We start from the raw sequence: 21,599 nt of genomic DNA, 5'->3' as shown, positions 1-21,599 counted from the left end.
AAACGCAGTATATATACCTCCCCCTTTAAAAAAATTCAAACATTTTTGAATTCTAAAAACACATCTGGCCCCAAGGGTTTTTTTTTTTTTTTTTTTAAATATATTTTATTTACATTTTTTAGTTCTCGGCAGACACAACATATTTGTTTGTATGTGGTGCTGAGGATCGAACCCGGGCCGCACGCCTGCCAGGGGAGCGCGCTACCCTTGAGCCATATCCCCAGCCCCCCCCAAGGGTTTTTGATACTGGATTGTGAGCCAGCAGTGGCAGTACTGTTTAATAGAGCACTTGTGTCAGACATGCTTCTCCGGTACTTTGTATGTAAACGTCTCCCCTAGTCCTCACCACTCCCTATCAGTCATCATCATCATCTCTTTCAAGGGAGGGAACTGAGTTAGGTTAGCTCCTTAATTTGCTGAAGATCATGTAGCAAGTAGCCTGAGTACGGCTTCATGCATTTCATCAAAACAGGGCTTTGTGACAAATGATGCCTTCCACTGAGCAGAACGGGAAGCTCACTGTGACCCAGACATGCCAATTTGGAGACGGGCAGTCAGGTGGTTCGCAAGGCCCTGGGTGCTTTCCCACTTTCCACTGGGGTTGCCCCAGCGGCTCCCGTGGTGCGGCCAGGCTGCAGCAGCTCCGGAAGTTACACTGGGCAACAGCAGAGAAGGCAGATCCACACACCCACCTCCTCCTTTCACAGGAAGGACAGTCCTTCCCAACTCTGCTCGACTGACCTCCTACTTCTCATGGGCCAAAACCAGGTCACAGGTCCCCCGCCAGTGGCTAGCGAAGGAATGCCCCGCTTTAATTCATCGACAGGGCCCTGGCTCTGGGCCCTACGGTGCGGAACCGCCGCGAGCTCGGCGGCGGAGCAGGAGGAAGCGGCGGGCCGGAGTCAGGGCAGCTGGTTACAGCAGGGGTCTAGAGCCTCAGGAGGGAGGACCCGGGCGCCGAAGCAGAGCGGCCCCGCCTCTGGGCCTCGGCTTTCGAGTGCACAGCCCCAGGGTCCCGGCGCCTGCGCTCTCCGGTCTGTAGAGGTGTGGGAAGCTCCCAAACTTATCCACAAGGTGCCACCAAAAGCCGCAACCGCGCCCAGCGTAGCACCCGGCCACGACCTCGGTGGCTCCCAGGGTGCCGGCCAGAGTCCAACTCTGGGAGCCGAGGCGCGTCAACCGGACCTCAACTCCCAGAAACCGCCCGANGAGCCTGGGGCGCGGCCTCCGGGTGGGCCTGAGAGGCCGGCTGACTCGGGCCTGAGGCCGCATGGACAGCCTGGCGCTGGGTCAGTGGCGACGGCGGAAGCCGGAGGAGCTGCCGGTTCCGGGGGACGCGGTGAGCCCCGGGGCCTGGGTGTTAGGAATGGAAAGGCGCGTGCCCTTGGGCTGGCCCCCACCACCCTCGGCTGCGGGCAGAGCACCACCTGTAAGGCAGACTGGCCCTGCGGCCTGCGCCTCACCGGGGCGTGTCTGGGGGCGTGGCCACGCGCGAAACCGCGGCCTCGCTCCGCCTCCCCCCGCGCCTGCGCGGACTCGTGGAGCCCGGCGGCCGCAGACCCGCCAGCTCTCCAGGACCAGACGCCGGCTCCCTAAAATATGCACTGGGGACCCCTCCCACGACCCCGGGTGTTCGGTGTCTAGATCAGATGGCCTCCCGCTTCCCGCACTCTGGACAGGTCCACGTGCCAGTGCTGCGCGGCTTCAGCCGGGGAGAGCGCGGGCTTGTATGTGAGAGTGCCGGACTGCAGGGTGCGGCCGGCCGCAGCCCAAGGAGGGCCGGAGAGCCCGGCTCTGTAGCGGGTCGTGAAGGATCCCGGAGGGATGGAGCCTCGTGGCAGAGCTGCGTCTTCCCATCTGCTGGCAAAGGGGGCAGTTATTTTTTGACCTCACTTATTTTGTGGTCCCTTGCTAAGAGCAGCAAGAGCAGCCAAGATACCCAACATTTGCTCTTTTCCTTAGTTATTTCTTTGAGAGCTACAGACTTGATAAGTGCCAGGTCTGTTTTTTCAGATAATGCAGGCAACATTTTTTTCAGACATTTTTGTAGATTATCGAAATTGAGTATGGCGATTGGGGTGTAGCTCCCTAGCCCCGGGCTCACTTCCCAGGCCCCCTTCACATGAGTGACGAGGGGCGCTGGAGTGGTAAAGGGAGTGCTTAATATGTACAAGCCCTTGGGTTCAGTGACTAGCTTTCTACTTGCAGCATCTGTTCCCTCACTAGCCACTCACTACCTGATGTGGAACCAGTGCCACTTATGTTTCTGTCAGCAGCACCCCACCTCCAGGGGCCAGTTATTGTGTTTCCAGGATATATCAGGCTGCGAGCTTCTATTGTGGGTGAAGACAACATGGAGTTCGGTTCTTCTGCACATAACAGTGTGGAGATGAGCCAGTCCACGGTGGTGAAAACCAGGTTCCCTGAATTTAGGTGTAAGGCAGATGGTACCCAGATCCAAGGACATCCAGGTACCTCGAGTCCTTCTCTAACACCATCCCCTGCGTGTCACTGTCACTGTCAGCTGCCTCATCACTGCAGTATTCACACTCCAGACAGTAGGGAAGCAAGTGGTGGAGTCTCAGGATTATAGGACACTTCTAGAGCTTACTGCCACTGCCCTGTGGGAAATGTAGGGTGGGGTCAGAGTGAGGGCTCTCTGCCTGGTGCATCAGACAGCTGGGTGGGGAGAGCAGCCTGCTGTAGTCTTGCTGACAGTGATGGGAGGGCAGTGGGAAGGGTGGAGTCCCCTCTCAGGGTGGCCTTGAGCACCTGGGAGGGCAGTGGTTCCTGTTCTGAGAGAAAGCTGGTGTGGTACTGGGAGAAAATGGAGTTCCTGTTAGGGCAGGCTGGGTTCTCTGTGACTCTGAGACACTTAGTGGTGATATGGCAAATACTGCTAGTCATTGAGCAGTCACCATGTGGATCATCTGGATTTCACAACAACGTTTTATTGTTCCCATACTATAAATGAGAAAACTGAGGTGCGGAGAGCTTCATTAGCTGTCCTCCAGGCCCACAGCAAGCCAGAGTTGGAACTAGGATCTGTCTGTAGAGCTTCTCCTCCTAACCGCTGGGCTACACAGCTTTCTGTGTGGGGATCTTGGAGCTGAAACATGAGGGTTTCACAGTGTTGTCCTAAATTGGCCATCATAAAATGATGAGAAGTGTGATGCTGAGGGCTGTCAGGGACGGGGAGCCAGAGGTCATTATTGATCAGAAAGAACGGAGGAGACTTAATGGAAGAAACCTTGAATGATCTATCAGATTGGAATTGCTGAAATTGAGTGCCAAGGCTGCAACCGCAGTGCTTCCTGACTGTTACCAAAGAATAACGATTTGGGTATCTTAGAGCCATGGTGTGTACTGCTTCTTAATTTGATAAAGTTCTTGTTTATATTGTACTGTGTCCTAGTCTTTGATCTAATAATCCAGATTGAGTTCAATAAAGTATCCGAGTGCTTGTATCAAGTTTTCTGTTCTCTCCAAGTTTTCTTCTCTCTCTCTCTCTCTCTCTCTCTCTCACACACACACACACACACACACACACACACACAATTCTCCAGCATTTGATTTCTGAGGAACTCCAACTATTTTCCTCCTGTTGGCAGCCCAGTGGCTCTATACTGAGTACATATAGCCATGAGCAGAGTCCAGAAAATTGCCTGGCGTGTGATGCCTGGGCAGAGCCTGTCAGGTGCATCCTGGTCCTGGTCGCAGTTTCCTAGCTGAGCAGTCAGCTAGTGTGGTGACTGGCAACTGCGTGTTGGCAGCATTGGATCATTTCCACCTGCAGACATCTTTTGAGCCCCTGTTGTGGCCTGGGTCCTGGGTGGGCACAGGAAGTGTGACGCTTGGCAAGAAGTGTGGAAACCTTTGGAACTCCTGGCGAGATTTCTTACGTAGTACCCGCGCCTGCTCACATCAGTTCCCCTGCTCAGCACACACTTTTTAGAGTGATGGTGCCTGCTTCACACCTGAAGCTCTGTGTCACTCGGCCTTCTACCTCTGTTAGGGCTGTTCTCCAAAAGACCTCTGCTGGTGTGCCCTTGTGGTCCTGTGCGCTCCCTGTGCTTTTTCTACTTTTTTCCGTTCGTTTGGCTTAAGGGACTCTTTTTTTGATTGCATGTTATTTCCTTCACTGTATTATCAGCTGTAGCTTTGCTCTTTGCTTTATGATGTAGAGTGTTCCTCTGCAGCATTGTCAGGTGATGGTGTGCCACCTCACCCTTGAGCACCTCTCTCTTCCTTCCTCTCAACATTGTGCCTTATAGACCTATATATTACTTTGACATATGCTATAAACTTTATTTTGTATTGATATTATATCTGTTTTTAACAGTCAATCATATTTTGAAGAAGGTTCAATAACAAGAAAAAAACATATATTTATACACATAGTTTCCATTTCCACTACAATTCTTTCTTTTATGTTGGTCTCTATTTCCTTCTGACATTCATTTCCTCCCCTGCCTAAAGGAATTCCTTCATTTTTTTTTTTCTCCCTTTTTGGTGCTGAGGATTGGGCCCAGGGCTTTGTGTATACCAGGCATGTCTTCTACCTCCTAGCTACACCTGCAGCCCCCTTCAACATTTCTTATAGGACAGGTCGACTTGTGGTAATTTTTTTTCAACTTTTATCTGTCTGAGAAAGTCTTTATTTCACCTTCATATTGGAAAGATATTTCTACTGTCACAGAATTCTAAATAGAAAGGTTTTTTTTTCTTTCAGTATTATAAAAAGATGTTGCTTCCTGTTTTGTAGGATTGCTTCCAAGGTGAAATCTCCAGTCACTCTATCTTTGTTTCTCCGTATACATGTTTCTTTAATCTCTTTCTTTATCAGTAGCTTTGAGCAATTTGTTTATCATGTGCTTTGTGGTAGTAAATCCTCATGATTTTGTGCTTAGTGTTATTGTGATTCTTGAACTTGTGAGTTTATAGTTTTCATCAGATTTTTTTGACATTTTCCTTCTTTTTTCTTTTATCTGGTGGTGCTTGGGATTGAACCCAGGACCTTGTGCATGCGAGGCAAGCACTCTACCAACTGAGCTACATCCCTGGCCCAAATCTGCAACATTTTTATCTATTGTATTTTCAGATATTTTTCTTGTTTCCCTTACTTCCTCTCTTTCTGAAACTTCAGTTATTCATCTGTTCCTGAAGTTGTCTTATGATGCCTACTTAAAGCCTTCTCTGTGTTCAGATTCTATACTCTGTATTGCTGTTTCAGGTTCACTAACCTTTTCTTCTGCAGTGTCTAATCTGCCATTAATTATATCCAGTCCATGTTCCATCTCAGATCTGGATCCCTGTCTCTGTTTAACATTCTGAACATATGCAGTTATAATGACCTTTTAATGTTCTTCTGTGCCGATTCTAGCACTTGTGTGATTTCTGGGCCAGCTATAATGGATTATTCTCATTACAAATCACATTTTTCCACTTCTTTGCTGACTTAGTAATTTTTGTTTGGATGTCAGACATTGTCAGTTTTATATTTTGGGTACTGGATATTTTTGGATTCCTATGAATATGATTGAGCTTTCTTTTTGGAACACAAGTAAGCTACTTGGAAGTACTTGAGCCCTTTGAGTCTTGTGTTTAAGATCACAAGGATTTTGGGTTTTACTGGTAGAGTCAGGCAATATTCCCAACCATGTTTGAGCATCAAAAATTGTCATTTCTAATCCTTCCAGGTGGTTCTTTCCATGGCCTTAGGTAATTTCATCCCTTATCCATGTTGATCAATATTCAGCTGAATGCATCTTTCTCTCTCCAAGCCACTGTCTTCTGCAGTAGTCTGCTCTGTGAGATCCAGCAACCTTGGCCTCCCTAACCTCTCATCAGTGTGTCCTAATCTCAGGGAGTTCACCAGGCTCCACCTGGGTTCCACCTCCTGTGCCACAGCCTGGAAGTGGTCAAGGCAACATGGACAGGCAGTCATAGGGCCAACCTCATTTGCATCCCATATCTCAGGGGTCAGCACCCTGTTTCTGGTTGGTTAGTGTCCTGAAGTCTGTTATTTAATTTACTTTGTCCATGTTTGGTTATTTCATGAAGGAGAGTAAATTCTATTGCTCCAATTTAACCCCAAAAAGTTGAATAATACAGGTTGATTAAAGGTTTTTAAAAAGGAAAAGCACATGCACTAATAAAGTTTGAACTTTGAAGGACTTAAGATGTTCAGGAAAATTAATTCTAAATTTTTCTACCCTGTTTTGATTTAGAATGTTTTAAAGGTTGTCTTTAAAAGACAAAAGCTCTTGTAAGTTGTACATGCAGCAGCAGCTTCATGAAAACAACTAGCAGTGTGACTATTTTCTATGCAGTTTAGCTCATCTGCTGTTTAATGAGTCTGTTTATCTGGGAACATCATCACCCCTCTAGACTCTTCTGTAGGTGGGCAACAGTCTGGGCTCAGTCCATCAGCGGACATGCTTTTCCAGTGACACCCACACAGTTCATGCCTCCGGGCCAGGATGAGCAAGCTTGAGGCTGTGAAAAGGACAGGTAATTCCTTGTCTCCACTGGAATGCTTTTGATGCAACTATGCAAACTTTGATATGAGTAAACTGTAAAGTGCTATATGATATTTCCATGAGTCCTTGGTATTATGAATTGGTGAAAAAACAGAGGCAGAGGATATTTTAGGTCCACTCTGCTCTGTGGATTACTTCTGGACCTACCTTTGCTACTCTTGGGAAATTATCCAGTAAAGCTTGTAGTCCTTTGTCAGCAAAACCACTTGGACATATCGATGACTTTAACTCCATTCAGTGACCCTAAGCAGTCCAACCTAGAAAGCAAGAATGTTGGGAGTTAACTTTGCTAGCTTCACCCAGATTTTTTTTTTTCTGCTGAGCTCCCTGGAAAAACACTGGGAATCCCTCTTGATGAAGCAGACCCCCAGCAAAGCCCCATTGTCTTCCAGGGGTCACTCTTACCATTGAAGTAATTGTGACCCACTCCTCAGGAAACAAGTTAGTTTTATTCTAGAAAGGAAATCGGTAATAATTCATTTCTAGTTACAGCCCTAATGCAGATGTTCGCTCTGTCAGCCACACGCAGCCTCAGTCATTTCTGGTTTCTGGCAGATTTCTTTGTAAGTGAACTGAGTCAGGATGCGGCGAGGCCAGCAGGAAGGAGGTCTCCTCATTGGAGCACCTCTTTAGAGTCTGTTGTGTCTGCAGCTGCTCTGGGAGTGACTTGCCTGCTTCTGCAACTACCAGAGCCAAGCAAGGTGCGTAGCAGGTATTCAGGAAGCATGGCTCGTGACGACTTAGGCGGATGCGGATGTTTTTAACTGAGAAGAAACGAAGGGAGGGTTATGTGAATGTGAGAATTGTTGGCATGTTCAAGACATTTATTTAAGGAAAACTATTCAGCTGGGGAAAGCCCCACCAGTGGCCACATGATTACCCTTCCCTGAGACTGCCACTCAGGTCGTCTTAGGTGCTCTCTTGTAGTCATCAAAACAGTGTTGTTTCTTTAAGTGCTGCCATCACCACCATCACCACGGGGTTAGAGACTTCCTCATCACCTCAGAAATGGTCACTCCACTGCTGTGTTCCTTATCTAGATTTGCCCCTTCTGCAAATTTCATGGAAGTGGAATATCACAATATATCGTCTTTTTTTTTTTTTAATATGTGGTCTTTTATATCTGGTTTCTTTTACTGATCATGTTTTTGAATTTCACCCATGATGCAGTTTATCTCAGTAGCATGTTCTTTTCACAGCTAACTAATTAAACTGTGTGGCCAGATATGGCAATACCTAAGTGTGAGGTGAGGGCCACACCCACACATCCTTAGCTTCCTCAGAAGGGCCAAGCACCCTCGTGGCAGCTGAGGAAAGGGCTCTGTCTTTATTTTCTTTAGTCAGAGTGACAGTTTTTCTTTGCTCGTGTGCAGTTTCTCCTCAGCATAGCTAGCCCTCCTAGCATTAGCTAACTGGTCTCTTACTCTGACCCATGACTCGCTCATCTCACAGCTTGCCTACTCTTTGCCAAGCTAGACTTGGTTAAGAGAGTAGGCGGAATGATCTCGCAAACTGATTTAAGGAGTCTTTAAAAAAATGGCCATGGCTAAATGAGACAGCATCAAGGTGTTCAGGACCCTTTGGTCACAACCCAGTTTGCCCTAGCAATGTGGGAGCTGAGTGTGAGAATCCTAACTCTGGTCCTCTGTCTGCTTGACATTGTGCCAGATTTCAATGTGCCGTAGAAAGTACACCTTCCAAGAATGCAAGGTCATTTTCCAAATGAAAATGTCATTGGAAGGAATCTTTACTTGATGGAAACCACGCATTCTTTCTAAATGGTAGTCTGTGGGGCCTTATCAATCTTGGTCCATCCAGTGTTCCTGTTCTATATGTAGACCAATGGTCATCCATATCAGCAACTCCAGCAAAAGTAAACTTCTTTATTACAGTAGAATTAAAATAAAACTAAACTCAAAAAAACCAAACTCAGCAAACTATTTCCTGTAACTAGGACTCAACCAGTCTCAGACATTTATAATACAAATGATCTTCAGGAAAAGGCCATTAGTCAAAAAAATTCTCAAAGTACTTTCAAGATGAAGGATTCGATTATTTTTATTTTGTTTATTTTTGTATAAAATAGATTTTCTCATGGACTTCCTATCCTTTGCATTACTGAAATCTAATGACTTACATTGATATTCTAATATATAGTATATATACTTAACTCACATATTAAGGATATGTGCTTAATCAGGGGTGTTTGATATGAAGAATGTGTCATTTTTTTGCTCTGCTAATTGAAGCGTGTCCCCAGTGCATTTCTGTGACAGTTCCCAGGGTTGCACACACTTTAGTCTCTCCATTCCTTGGAGGCATGGAGCAGAGAGGTGGACTTCTAGAGGTGGCATGGAAGTCCAGTCCTCCCAATGGAGCAGAGGAAGGGGGTTGAGGGGAGGGAAGGGAATGGGGAAAGGGAGGGAGAGTGGAGTGAGTGCGATCAGACTTTCCTGTGTACACGTGTGAGTGTACCACAGTGAGCTCCACCTTTATGTATGTCCTTATGCACCAGTTGAAAACAAGTTTACACAAACAGAAGAAAGATCTACAGGTAGGCAGGAGGGAAGGGGTGGGCGGGGCAGGAGAGGAAGCAGAGGGGTTGTACTGAGGACAGAATTGGAACAGACCATCTTCCATGCTCCTTTAGTTATGTCAAAATAAATTCTGTATATCCATAATAAATTAATAAAAAACTGGTAAAATGTCATATGTGGTCAGTTCTCAATAATCCGTAGTAAATAGCAGAAAATATGAATAATTTAATCCATTCTACTGGCTGAGGGCTGCCAAGCCATAATCTCCCACTCCCCAGAGGAGCACCCCTGCTGGCCTGGACCTCAGCATGGCTTCTCCTTCCCCCACCATAGGGTGTGAGTTCCCCAGCCCCTCTGCCACTGAAGAACACTGGTTTGTCACCTTGGATGATGACAGGTCTCCCGACTTTAGGTACCACATGTCATTTAGCCACACAGATGTTTAGGACAGAGTTACAGAAGTGTCTTCGATTTCATCAGAAAGTGTAGGCTCCAGTTTCCATTTGTTTGTCTCTGCTTCTCTTTTTAGTAAGTGTGAGGTTGTTGAGGGAAGTCACCACTCTGATGCTGCCGATGGAGACGTTAAAACACATGTATTAAATGGTGTGGAGGATATCAGTATTTCTATTCTTCCCCTTTAGCCCACATTTTTGAGAGTTGGCAGCACACTAGTTTTAGCATGACATGCTTCTTTTGCAGTGTGAAGGTGGCGACGTTCTGGATAACTGGAGATCAAAGACCTGGTCTTGATCCTCTAACTTAGGTGAAGGCAGTAGAGGGCTGCTTGATTTGCAAAAGTCCCCAAGACGTTGGTGGATGTACTTTGATACACTAGAATGTGACATGGAACTCCAGTGCAGTGAGAGTGTGTGGAAACCTGCAGTTTCATCAGCGGGGGAGAAGACCACAGTGACCACAGACCCTGGGAGGGGGAGAGTTGGTGCTGTGGAGGAAGCGGACCTGGTATGTGGTGCGGCTGTGAGGGCAGCTAAGCAATACAGGTTTCTCTGGAAACACAGGAGCCAAATTGTGGCTAGGGGATTTGGGTCTGCTCTACAGTAGTTGTGTGGCATTGGGGCATTGTAGGTGGTTCATTTTAAGTGGGAGGTGGACAGTTTAGAAATACTGAGAAGAGCACACAGGATGGCAAGGGTCTGAAGCACCTCTGAAATGGATGGTGAGGGGGACCAGCCACGGAAAGTGCCTGAGCTCTGTCTTCAAACACAAGAGGATGTTATGTCCAACAGGAACAGCTGTTTACTTTATGTTGCTCAAGAGGGAAAAATAAGAATCATGAGTGGAGTTGTGAGAAAGGAATTTGGTTTAAATCAGTATTTCTCGAGTGTGATATACAAACCACTGGGAGTATGGAGGTTTTGTTTTGTTTATTACAAAACTTTTTGCCAGGTGTGGTAGTGGGCGCCTGTATTTCCAGTGACTCAAGAGGCAGGAGGATAGCAGATTCAAACCCAGTATCAGCAACATAGGCCCTAAACAACTTAGTGAGACCCTGTCTCAAAATAAAAAATAAACAGGGCTGGGGATGTTTAGCACCCCTGGGTTCAATCCCCAGTACCAAAACAACAATAAAAACTTTTTATATTGAAATAGTTTTAGACTGTCAGAAAGGTTGCAAAGAACAGTGTACAGAGTTCAAATGCACCTTCACCTAATAAGCAAGCTAGAGTAAGATCGCAAGCCTTAGAGCCAACCCTTGTACAGAATTATAACTGAGCTCTTCCAGGTTCCAGTGATGCCCTTCTTCAGCTGCAGGCTCAAATCCAAGATCTGATGTTGCTTTTAGTTGTTTCCTTGTCTCTTACAACTTGTGACCCTGCATCAGTCTTTTAGGGCCTTCACACATTTAATGAGTGTGGGTCAGGTACTTGGTTGCCTGGTGTTTCCTCATGAGTTGACAAAGGTCACATGTCTGGGGCATTAGCACTGTAGCACTGGTGCAGTGCTTTCCTTGTTTGTTAGTGTGCGCTGCTGGGGGTGGAACCGAGGCCTTGCACGAACTAGGCAAACACTCTCCCACCCACTTACCCCAGCCCAAGGTGTGCCTCCTTGGTGCAGCATGCTTGTGGCATATGATGTCAGTGTGTCTCTACTGGTACGTCAGCCTTGTCACTTGGTAAAGGTGTTTTATCCACTTAACATTATTATTTTCCCTTTATGATTTATATAAATCTTGGGAAGATAACTTACAGACTGCAAATATCCCTTTCGCTTCTTAAATTTCTGCCTACCAATTTTAGCATCTATTGATACATCTTATCTGAAATGATTTTCATTGTATTTTACTTAATCAAAATTTTGTAATGTCCTCTTTTTTTTTACATTTATTTATTAAAATTTGCCTGTAAAGAACTCTTGTCGTTTCTCCCCCATTTACTGATTGTTGTTTTTGTTGTGGGTGTCATGGGCTTTTCTTCTGTGGCTTACGTAGAATCCAATGCTGGTGTTTACTGTATTGCTACAATTATTTTGGATTTGGCCATTAGGAATTGCTCTAGGTTGGCACCCATGTCCTTTTGACACCCTTGTCCTTTACAAGGATTTCCTAAGGCTTTTGGTTCCACAAAGTACTTCAGGCTCATTGTATTTTCTCCATTCTGTCCCTGGGTCAGCTGTTCCCATGGAGCCTGGATGCCTTTCATGGGAGGATGGCGTTTAGCAGTCAGCACCTAGGTGCTGCTGGGCTGCGGTGTTCTCTGCAGCTGTGTGTGTACACATACATGTGTAAGCACACTCATCTGTACATGTGTTATTTCTGAATCTGCATCAGTATGTCTGACAGACACCTCCAGTTCCAATCCAACAGACCAGATTCACTGTAGCATTCTCCCTTTCTTTGTAGTTTATTTCTTCAACAGTGAGAAACTTGCTCTGGTCTTTTATAGTATACTTGCTTATTTATTCAGTGCGAGTATAATGTAGTTTCAAAATTGCTGACCTCGTGAGAAACAGACTTACCAACCAGGGCACATTTTTTGTATAATAGTTCATTTTGGTTTTGGCCTTTGCGTTTCTAGTCAAAACAGTACTTTGTAAAACTACTTAGGGTGATTCTTTTCTTCATGGTGGTGTAGTTTTCATTTCTGAGTAGTTAGGTTCATTTATTATTGTCTGCAATCCATCTGGGGTCCCCTTCTCCTGATGTCCTGATTGAGTTGAATTTTTACTTACTTACTCAAACATTACTCAGTTGTTAGGATACACACCCTGACTTCCTCTTGATGCCTCTTCCCACCTCCCCTCTCCCATCCACCCCCTGTAGGAAAGCCATCTCTAATTTCTCATGTATCCTTCTTATATCTCTTTCTTTTTTAAATTTTTTTTTTTAGTTGTAGATGGACACAATATATTTATTTATTTTTGTGTGGTGCTGAGGATCGAACTCAGGACCTCATGCATGAGAGGCAAGTGCTCTACCACTGAGCCACAACCCCAGCCCCTATATCTCTTCCTTATATGAAGGATAGCATATTATAGATTCTCTTTTGCACTTCTAGAAATCATGCAGACTGGTCCATAGAAATTTCCCCCTTTTTATAGCAGTGAAGGGCTGTGTTGCTGTGTGTTCAGACTTTGTCCCCTCTCCTGCACAGGGCACGTACCTCTCCCACTACATTGCAACTCAGCAGTGTTGCCCCTTTCCACTAGGATACACACCCTGACTTCCTCTATTTTTTTTACAGAGTTCAAATGTACAGAGTTCAAATGCACCTCCACCTAATAAAGCAAGCTAGAGTATGATCGCAAGCCTTAGAATCAACCCTTGTACAGTAGTATAACTGAGCTCTTCCAGTTTCCTCTATTTTTAAATAATAATGTTGCTGGAGGTGGATTGAGGGTAGGTACTCAGAGGTGAGTGCCTGGGGTAGAGCGTGCCAAGATTTGTTGGGTGTTGCCAGATTTCCCCACCATGTTTGCATTCCCACCAGCTGGACAGAACCTTGCCAAGAGGAACTGGTCATGTTTAAAATTGTCAGTCTAATGGATGACAGATGATGTCTTTTTTTAATATGTATTTTTATTTGTTCTCATTAGTTATACATGACAGTAGAATGCATTTTGACACATCATACATAAATGGCATATAACTTCTCATTTGTCTGGCATTACATGATATAGAATTACACAGGTCATGTAATCATATATGCACAAAGGGTAATAATGTCCGATTAATTCTACTATCATTCCTATCCATGCCTCTCCCCTCCCTTCACTCCCCTCTGTCTAGTCCAAAATACCTCTATTCTCCCCTCCACCCTTATTTTGAATTAGCATCCACGTATCAGAGAAAACATTCAGCCTTTGGTTCTTTGGGATTGGCTTATTTCACTTAGCATAATATTCTCCAGTTCCATCCATTTACCAGCAAATGCCATAATTTCATTCTTCTTTAAGGCTAAGCAATATTCCAATGTGTATATATACCACAGTTTCTTTATCCATTCATCTGTTGAAGGGCACCTAGGTTGGTTCCATAGTTTAGCTGTTGTGAATTGAGCTGCTATAAACATTGATGTGGCTGCATTGCTGTAGTATGCCAATTTTAAGTCCTTTGGGTATAAACCTAGGAGTGAGATGACTGAGTCAAATGGTGATTCCTTCCAAGTTCTCTTATGGATCAAAGACCTTAGGCCCTAGAACAGAGACCCTGTGCCTAATAGAAGAAAAAGTAGGCCCAAATCTCCCCCATGTCGGCTTAGGATCTGACTTCCTTAACAAGACTCCTAAAGCACAAGAAGTAAAATCAAGAATCAATAAATGGACTTTGATTGGGCAAAGGGGAAGTAGGGAAGGGGAATACATTACCCTAGGTACATGAATGTGCCCTAGGTACATAGTCACATATGGTGTGACTCCACATCATGTACAACCAGAGAAATGAAAAGTTATGCTTCATCTGTGTACAATGAATTGAGATGCATTCTGCTGTCATAGATACCTAATTAGAACAAATTAAGAAAAAAAATCAATGAATGGAATGGAATCAAACTAAAAGCTTCTTCACAGCAAAGGAAACAACCAATAACATGAAGAGAGAACCTACAGAATGGGAAAAAAATCTCTACTACACACACCTCAGATAGAACATTAATCTCCAGGATATATATAAAGAACTCAAAAAACTTAAAGCCAAAAAAAAGAACAAATAACCCAATCAATAAATGGGCAAAGGAACTGAACAGACACTTCACAGAAGAAATAGAGTCAATTAACAAATATATGAAAAAATGGTCAACATCTATAGCAATTAGAGAAATGCAAATCAAACATTGAGATTCCATCTCACTCTAGTCAGAATGGCAATCATCAAGAATACAAGCAACAACAATAAATGTTGGTGAGGAGATGGGGGGAAAGGTACGCTCATATGTTGCTGGTGGGACTGCAAATTGGTGCAATCACTGTGGAAAGTAGTACGGAGATTCCTCAAAACTTGGAATGGCACCACCAGATGATGTCTTAGTTGTATACGGTTGTAATACCTTTGTTTTTCATTAATTTTTTTTAATGTGGTGCTGAGGATTGATCCCAGTGCCTCCCACATGCTAGGCAAGCACTTTACCACTGAGCCACAACCCCGGCCCCTGTCCTAATGTCTTGATCTGCATGTCTCTAAATATGGGTGAGTTTGAACACGTTTTCGTATGTGTGAGAACCACTTTAATAACTTTTTTGTAAACTGTACCTTTTCCTCATTATTATTTAGGGCTTTTTGCTCTCAACTTTCACCCGATTTTTATATGTTAAGTTGTGTGTGTGTGTGTGTGTGTGTGTGTGTGTGTGTTATAAGTTCCAATTATTTTCTTATTTTCCAGGTACCTTTTAACTTTGTTTAGGGTTTTTTTGTTTTGTTTTGCCCTGTAGAAGTTTTTATTTTTATGTAGTCAAATTTATCAATCTTTGTTTGTTGCCTCTGGGTTTTAAGTCATAAATAGAAAATATTTTCCTGCACAGATTTAGAGAGGGGTTCCTGCATGTTTTCTTCTAGTGCCTACAGAGTTCTGTATGCTCAGTTCTTCTACACTGAGGTCTCTGGTCCATCTGGTTTATTTTTCATGTACGGTGTGAGACATAGGTCTAATTTTTTTCTTTTTCCAAATGGCTACCTAGTTTTCATGGCACCATTCATTTGTTAAAAAGCCCACATTCAGCCCCGTGGTTTGAAATGCCCAAGTTCCCCCTCACCGGGTTCCCTTCTGGACTCCTCATGCTGTCCGCTGGACTGTGTGTTCACATGTGAGCCGACCCGCCACCACCCTGTGTATTGTCATCTTCCTGGCACTCTTCCTGTTCAGTAGCGTTTTTTCCAGGTTCCTCTGGCTATACTTGCAGGCTGGGTCTTCCATGGGACCTTAGTATCAATTTGTATAATTATGAAATAGTTTATTGATGTTTTACTGGTATTACATTAAATTTACAAATTAACTTATGGAGAACTGTCATTTTGGTAATGCCAAGTCATCCTATCCAAGAATAGGATTTTTATTTTTTTATATTGTTTTTAGTTGTAGATGGACATAATACCTTTATTTTTATGTATTTATTTTTATGTGGTACCGAGGATCGAACCCAGTGCCTCACACATACTAGGCAAGTTCTCTACCACTGAGCTACATCCCCAACCCAAGGAATGTCTTTTCATTTGCCCACATAAATATTTTTTTGTGTATTTCAAGAATGCCTTAAGTTCACCTATATACATTTCATGCAATACTTGTCAAATGATTTAATTTTAAAATATTTAGTCCATTGCAATCATTTTAAACTGGATTTTCTCTCATGGCTTATTTTTTTTTTTTTTTGTATTTGAAAGTTACTGATTTTTTTTTTTTAAGAGAGAGGGAGGGAGGGAGGGGAGAGAGAGAGAGAGAGAGAGAGAATTTTTTAATATTTATTTATTTTTTTTAGTTTTTGGCGGACACAACATCTTTGTATGTGGTGCTGAGGATCGAACCCGGGCCGCTCGCATGCCAGGCAGGCGCGCTACCGCTTGAGCCACATCCCCAGCCCAAAGTTACTGATTTTTAATTAATTTTTCTTTTTGATACTAGGGATAGAACCCAGGGGATTTACCACTGAACTACATCTCCAGTCCTTTTTAGTTTTTGATTACAGGATCTCACCAAGTTGCTGAAGCTGACCTCAAACTTGATATCCTCTTCCCTCAGCCTCCCAAGTCACTGGGATTACAGGCATGCATTTCCATGCTTGGCAAAAGCTATTGATTTTAGTATACTGATTTTATATTGGCGAGTTCTCATGTGGTTTGAGTTAGTTTTATCGTTGATTTCCTGGGATATCCAGATGTCTATTATGATGTCATTTGTGAACAGCAATAGTTTTAGTACTTATTCCTTCTGCCTCTGATTTCTCTCCTCTCATATCAGGTCAGACTCTAGTACAGTGTGAAAAGACATGGGGATAGGGACCTCTTTCCCTTCCCCTCAACCTTAGTAGGAATACTGATTTAGGATTAAGGTATGTGTATTTTATCATGGTTAAGAGAAAAGTCCTGGAGCCAGGTGTGATGGTGCCCACCTGTAATCCCAGTGGTTCAGGAGGCTGAGGCAGGAGGATCGCAAGTTCAAAGCCAGCCTCAGCAACTTAGCGCCCTCATTAGAAGCTTAGCAAGACCCTATCTCAAAATTAAAAAAAAAAAAAAAGAAAAGAAAAATCTTAAGGGTGGGGATATGTCTTCCTTGCCTCAGTCCCAGCCAGGGGTAGGGTGTTTCCCTTCCTTCTCAGAGCCCTGGAGGCATTTGTACAGAGAGCTGCCCTGGCCCTGATTCCTCTGTGGTTGCTTACTAATTTTTGTTTCTTCCATGGAAGTGAACCTGGGAGTGATCCGCTTCAGCTTCTGACTCTAATGGGGTCCCTTTGGATCATCTGGATTTCCTCCAGAAGTCATACGCTTCATCTGCATTTTCAAGTGTATTTGCATAGAGGTCTACAAAGTTCTCTTTATGCTTTTAAACCTCTTCTGTTTCTTTGGATATTTTTTGGCATTTCTTGTTTTAAGTATTTGTGCTCTCCCCCTTCTTCTTGATCAGATTAGCTAGTGGTTTGTCTATTTTATTTACTTCCCACACTAGGATTTAGATTTTATTCATTGGATATATTGTTTTTTTATTCTCTACCTCGTTAATTTAACTTTTTTCTTCATTATTTCCTTCCTTGTGTTTGCCTTTGGTCTACTTTCTTGTTCTTCTTTTATTTTTTGTGATTTGGGAATGCTTAACTCATTTTTTTCATTTTTCCTGATAAAAATGTTAGTGCAGTGTTTTTTTTCTCTGATTATTGCTTTAAATGTGTCTTATAGATTCTGCCATATAGTGTTTTCTTGTAACTGCTTTAATTCTGTACTTTTTAGTTTACATTTCCTCTTTCACATAACTTAATTGTAGGACTTTAAATCTTCCTGCTGTTTTGTTGAAATCAGTCCATTCACTGTGACCAGAGGTGCTGTGTGCAGTGCTGCTGCCCTCAGAAGGCTGTGCTGTCCCTACTGTGACCAGAGGTGCTGTGTACAGTGCTGCTGCCCTCAGAAGGCTGTGCTGTCCCTCTACTGCTGAGGGCTGCTGTGAGCTGCCTTACCCTGAGGAGAACATGTGCCCTCATCAGGATGTGGCATTCCACCTAGATCCTCACGATAAGCCTTGGTGGAGTGTGACCTTGGAATATTGTATCTCCCACTTATATGTTGTTGGTGATGGTGGTTTGGGTTAGTTTGTTTTCTTGTCTCTCTGTGGCACTAGGGATGGGACCCAGGGCCGTCTGCATGCTCTGCCTGTGTGCCACTCTCCCAGTCCTGACTGTTCTTTGCACACTGATGGTCTGGTGAGAGGATGGCCTCTCGTCTGAGCCTCCTTGGGTGTGTTTCTGTCTGCTTCATCTCCTGTACGCTTTGCTTCCTAAGGTGGTGGTTGGTTACTCGGTCTGTAGACATCCATGAGTGTCAGACTGTCACATGAATAGTGGCTTCTAGTATTAAAAAGGGTCCCCTCCTGCTCCTCCTGCGTGCCTTGCTGGAGACCTTGTCCATCTTTTCATCTTCAGCCTGTCAGCACCACTGTATCTGAGTGTGCTCCTTGGAGGCAGCATGTGTTGGGTCCACTCTGTGAGCCCAAGGAGAAGCCCTTTCATGTCACAGGTGAGTCAAACCTATTTCACACACACACATACACACACACACACACATGCACTTCAGTATTGATATGTGTGGATACACACACCTATGTACACACATATGTAGACGCACACACACACATATTTTTAAAAATTTTTTGATTCAGTACTGGGGATTGAACAAGGACTTAGGCATGCCAGACAAGCACTCGAGTACTGACTACATTCCAGCCCCAAGGCTGTTCATATTTATTGATATGACTGGCATGTGTACTTGCAACCCTATATTTTATAATCATATATACTTTGCTACATTTTCTGTTTCTTTCTCTATGAGATGCATATTCTTTACTCTTTCATTGAAATTTAAAAATTTGGGGTGTATTTTCTAGTGATTATTTGTATTTAAGCCTGTCTGGAGTAGCCTCTCTATTTTTCATCCTTGTGGGTAGACCTTCTGGGGTCAGCTTAGGTCCGTGCTTCTGCCTCTGCCAACTGACCCCAAGGCCTGAGCAGGGTGTGGGCCGACAGCGCGAGGGAACACGCACACTGGGGTTTGGTGGTGTTTCTCTTGGCGCCAGAGTCCTGTCAGGTTTCAGCACTCCTTATCATCCAGCTTGGCCAAGGGTAGGCCTAGGTGCTGAACTCACTTCCCCGCTGTCTTTTTTCATGTCCTTTTTGTAAGGACTGTGGGGAGGTCAGCAAGCTGGGCAGCTGCCCATGTCCTCCCCACCTCCTGGGAGGCAGGGTCTGCCTATGCCAAGGATTTAATGTAGGTAGTTCAGAGTTCAGCATTTTTAATTTCAATCCTTAAGTATTTCCTTAAGAGCATATTAGAAAATGGCAAAACTAGCACTTTAAACCCATGATATATGGTTTCTCTGTTGAATAAATCCATTAAGTGCAACAATTATTCATGTTAAGTAATATATTTGTATAAAATAAATAATGCTATAGATATTAAACAACATTGGTGAAAACCAAATTTGGCAAAGACCGTGGTTTGCAAGCAATTAGATATTGGGGTGACACCAGCAGACTGCACCTGAGAAGTGTCCAGCAGCAGACCTCCAGGGTGACCACCGCTGCTCTCTAGGGGAACATTGGCACTGGACCATGAGGGGACTGGGTAACTGTTTACAGAGGTCCTCCTCCCTCTGGAATGCTATGTCCATCAAAACTTCGTGACCCTGGAAATACATCAAGTCTGGGACATTGGGGTGGAATACTGTTTTCATTAGCATTGGAAGATTACTTTTGTAATTACTTTCTTCAGTTTATGTGGAAGCAAAAACCAAAGACTGTCTTTTCCCGAGGTTACCCATTATGGACTGTGTGTGCAGATTTTGAAATCAATAAAATTAATTTGCTCTTCAGTGCCAGTAAGACAGAGAGTTATTCACATGTGAATTATTCATATTGTGTTAAGAAGTACGTAACTTGATACTAAACAAAATGTGTTGAAGCATATAACTAGTTTCTTGAACAAAATTTATAGGTTTTGCACATTTTTTTTTTAAATATTTATTTTTTAGGTGTAGATGGTCACAACACAATGCCTTTATTTTTATGTGGTGCTGAGGATCGAACCCGGGTCCCGCCCATGCTAGGCGAGCGCTCTACCGCTGAGCCACAATCCCAGCCCCGGTTTTGCACATTTTCAATAAACCAGTCACAATAGTTTATTACAAGAGTTTCGGCCAAAATTGTTTAAAATGACTATGTTAAATCTATGAGGCTAAGTAACCATCAGACAATGCTAGAAATAATAAGGTTAAATGTAATTGATAGTTGTTATTCCTGAGCAGATAAAGTTTAAAGTAATCTCCTCAAATGTCCTATAAAGTTTTCCGGCTCCACAGGGGTCTTTATTTGGAGCTGAAGTTTTCTGAAAGCAAATTCAATTAGTGCTGTGTGCTTTATGAGGCCATCTCGAGTGAAGTTCTGTTTGTTTCAGAAACGGGCATGCCGGAGGTCAGAAGCCAGCAGGCAGGAGACTGGCTGCCACCAGGAGAGCACATGCACCCTGGTGTCCTGGAGCACAGAGGACCAGGGGCCTCAATCAAGAGGTTGCCCCTCTACACAGTGGCCAGAAGGTGCCCAGGGCAGACCACGCTCAGTGGTATGTTCCATGACCAAACCAGTTTTGAACCCATTTAAATATTTTAATAAAAACTGTAAATAATCATTGTTCTGATCCATTTGTGCCTGTGATTTGTTAAATAGATTTCTCAAAATGGTGGAAGAAGCTCAGCCCAGCCTTGCCCAAGATGTATCGCGGGGGAATCTGTAAGTTCACTAACCTCCTGTGACATAAGAGATAGACTTCTTAAATATTAGATCCATAAAACAAAGTAAAACCTGCAGCCGCAGGTCTGAGGAATGAGGGAGGTAAATAAAGGTAATGGTGAATTTGAGCTTTTCTTAGCATTCTATTGGGGAACAAACTAATTTGTTTCCAGCTTCAGCTCAGAGGTAGAAATTACAAATTCGTTTAAAATTCTTCCTAAATAGCAGTTTGTAGGAAGGGAAGAGCTACTCTAATTGGCTGAAATAGAGAGTCCTATAATGACATCTTTAAGAACATGCCTGACCATATTATTTACTGCCCAAATTAAGAATCAACATTATTCTTTTTCTTTTCTTTTTAAGTTTTCCTTGTGTGTTTCTATAAACTTTACATAAATCATATATTTCAGAAGGAAACACTGTGTTCACACCATAAATTTAAAGTAAAGGGAGGTCAAAAATTGCCAGATTCAATTCTCAGTCTCCTCTATGGGGCAGAATATCATAAAGTATATATTAGCATAATAATACCTTTGTTATTAATTTTGAACTTACTCTAAGAACAAGTTAATATGTTTTTGATAACCTCTATAATTCTTGGGTTTTTTTATTTTAAGTCTGAAATCTTAATATTGTAATAAAATAGAATCGTATTTAAATTCCACACAGAAATCAGGAATGTGTATGTGTGTGTGTGTGTGTGTGTGTGTGTGTATTTCTGAGATTGCCCCCTAAAGATCTTCAGAGAAGTGCATTACTCTGTTTTTGGTATGTGAGAGAGTAAGACTGTGAGTTATGGAGATTTAGTTGACATGTTGCAGGCTGTTTTACAGAGGCAGACACATTGATGCTGTTTAAATGAAGACCTAACACCATGACAGCTGTCATTCATGTGAACCTCTGATTATGCTAAGTCATTAGACAAATACCAAAACAAAGTTTGATGTAGAACTCCTTCCTTCAAGGTGTACTTTTGTTTCTTTTTGTGCTTTTTGGGAAAATTTTCATGTTATGTTGCATAATTCTGAATTGTGGGGAAATTGAACATCTAGCAATTTGAATTTAGCATTTAGGTTGATTCATATAA

At 43.4% G+C, this 21,599-nt stretch overlaps 1 protein-coding gene and 1 non-coding gene across 2 annotated transcripts in view; one reads left to right on the top strand and one right to left on the bottom strand.

Moving 5' to 3' along the window:
* Positions 1–1,210: 1,210 nt before the first annotated feature.
* CUNH10orf143 (chromosome unknown C10orf143 homolog) overlaps positions 1,211–21,599 on the top strand; it is a 31,730-nt gene continuing 11,341 nt past the window's right edge. The window contains exons 1-3 of the mRNA XM_048791400.1: positions 1,211–1,339; positions 20,181–20,345; positions 20,450–20,512. Coding sequence (XP_048647357.1) covers positions 1,271–1,339; positions 20,181–20,345; positions 20,450–20,512 — 297 coding nt within the window. The 5' untranslated portion in view covers positions 1,211–1,270. The remainder of the gene's footprint in view (positions 1,340–20,180; positions 20,346–20,449; positions 20,513–21,599) is intronic.
* Positions 12,460–12,532, bottom strand: Trnae-cuc. The gene has a single exon. It is a non-coding gene; the product is annotated as a tRNA-Glu (tRNA).

This window comes from Marmota marmota, unplaced genomic scaffold (genome assembly GCF_001458135.2).
Source record: "Marmota marmota marmota unplaced genomic scaffold, marMar, whole genome shotgun sequence".
Taxonomy (NCBI): Eukaryota; Metazoa; Chordata; class Mammalia; order Rodentia; family Sciuridae; genus Marmota; species Marmota marmota.
Note: the sequence above shows the minus strand (reverse complement) of the source record. Positions and strands in the feature narration are given on the sequence as shown.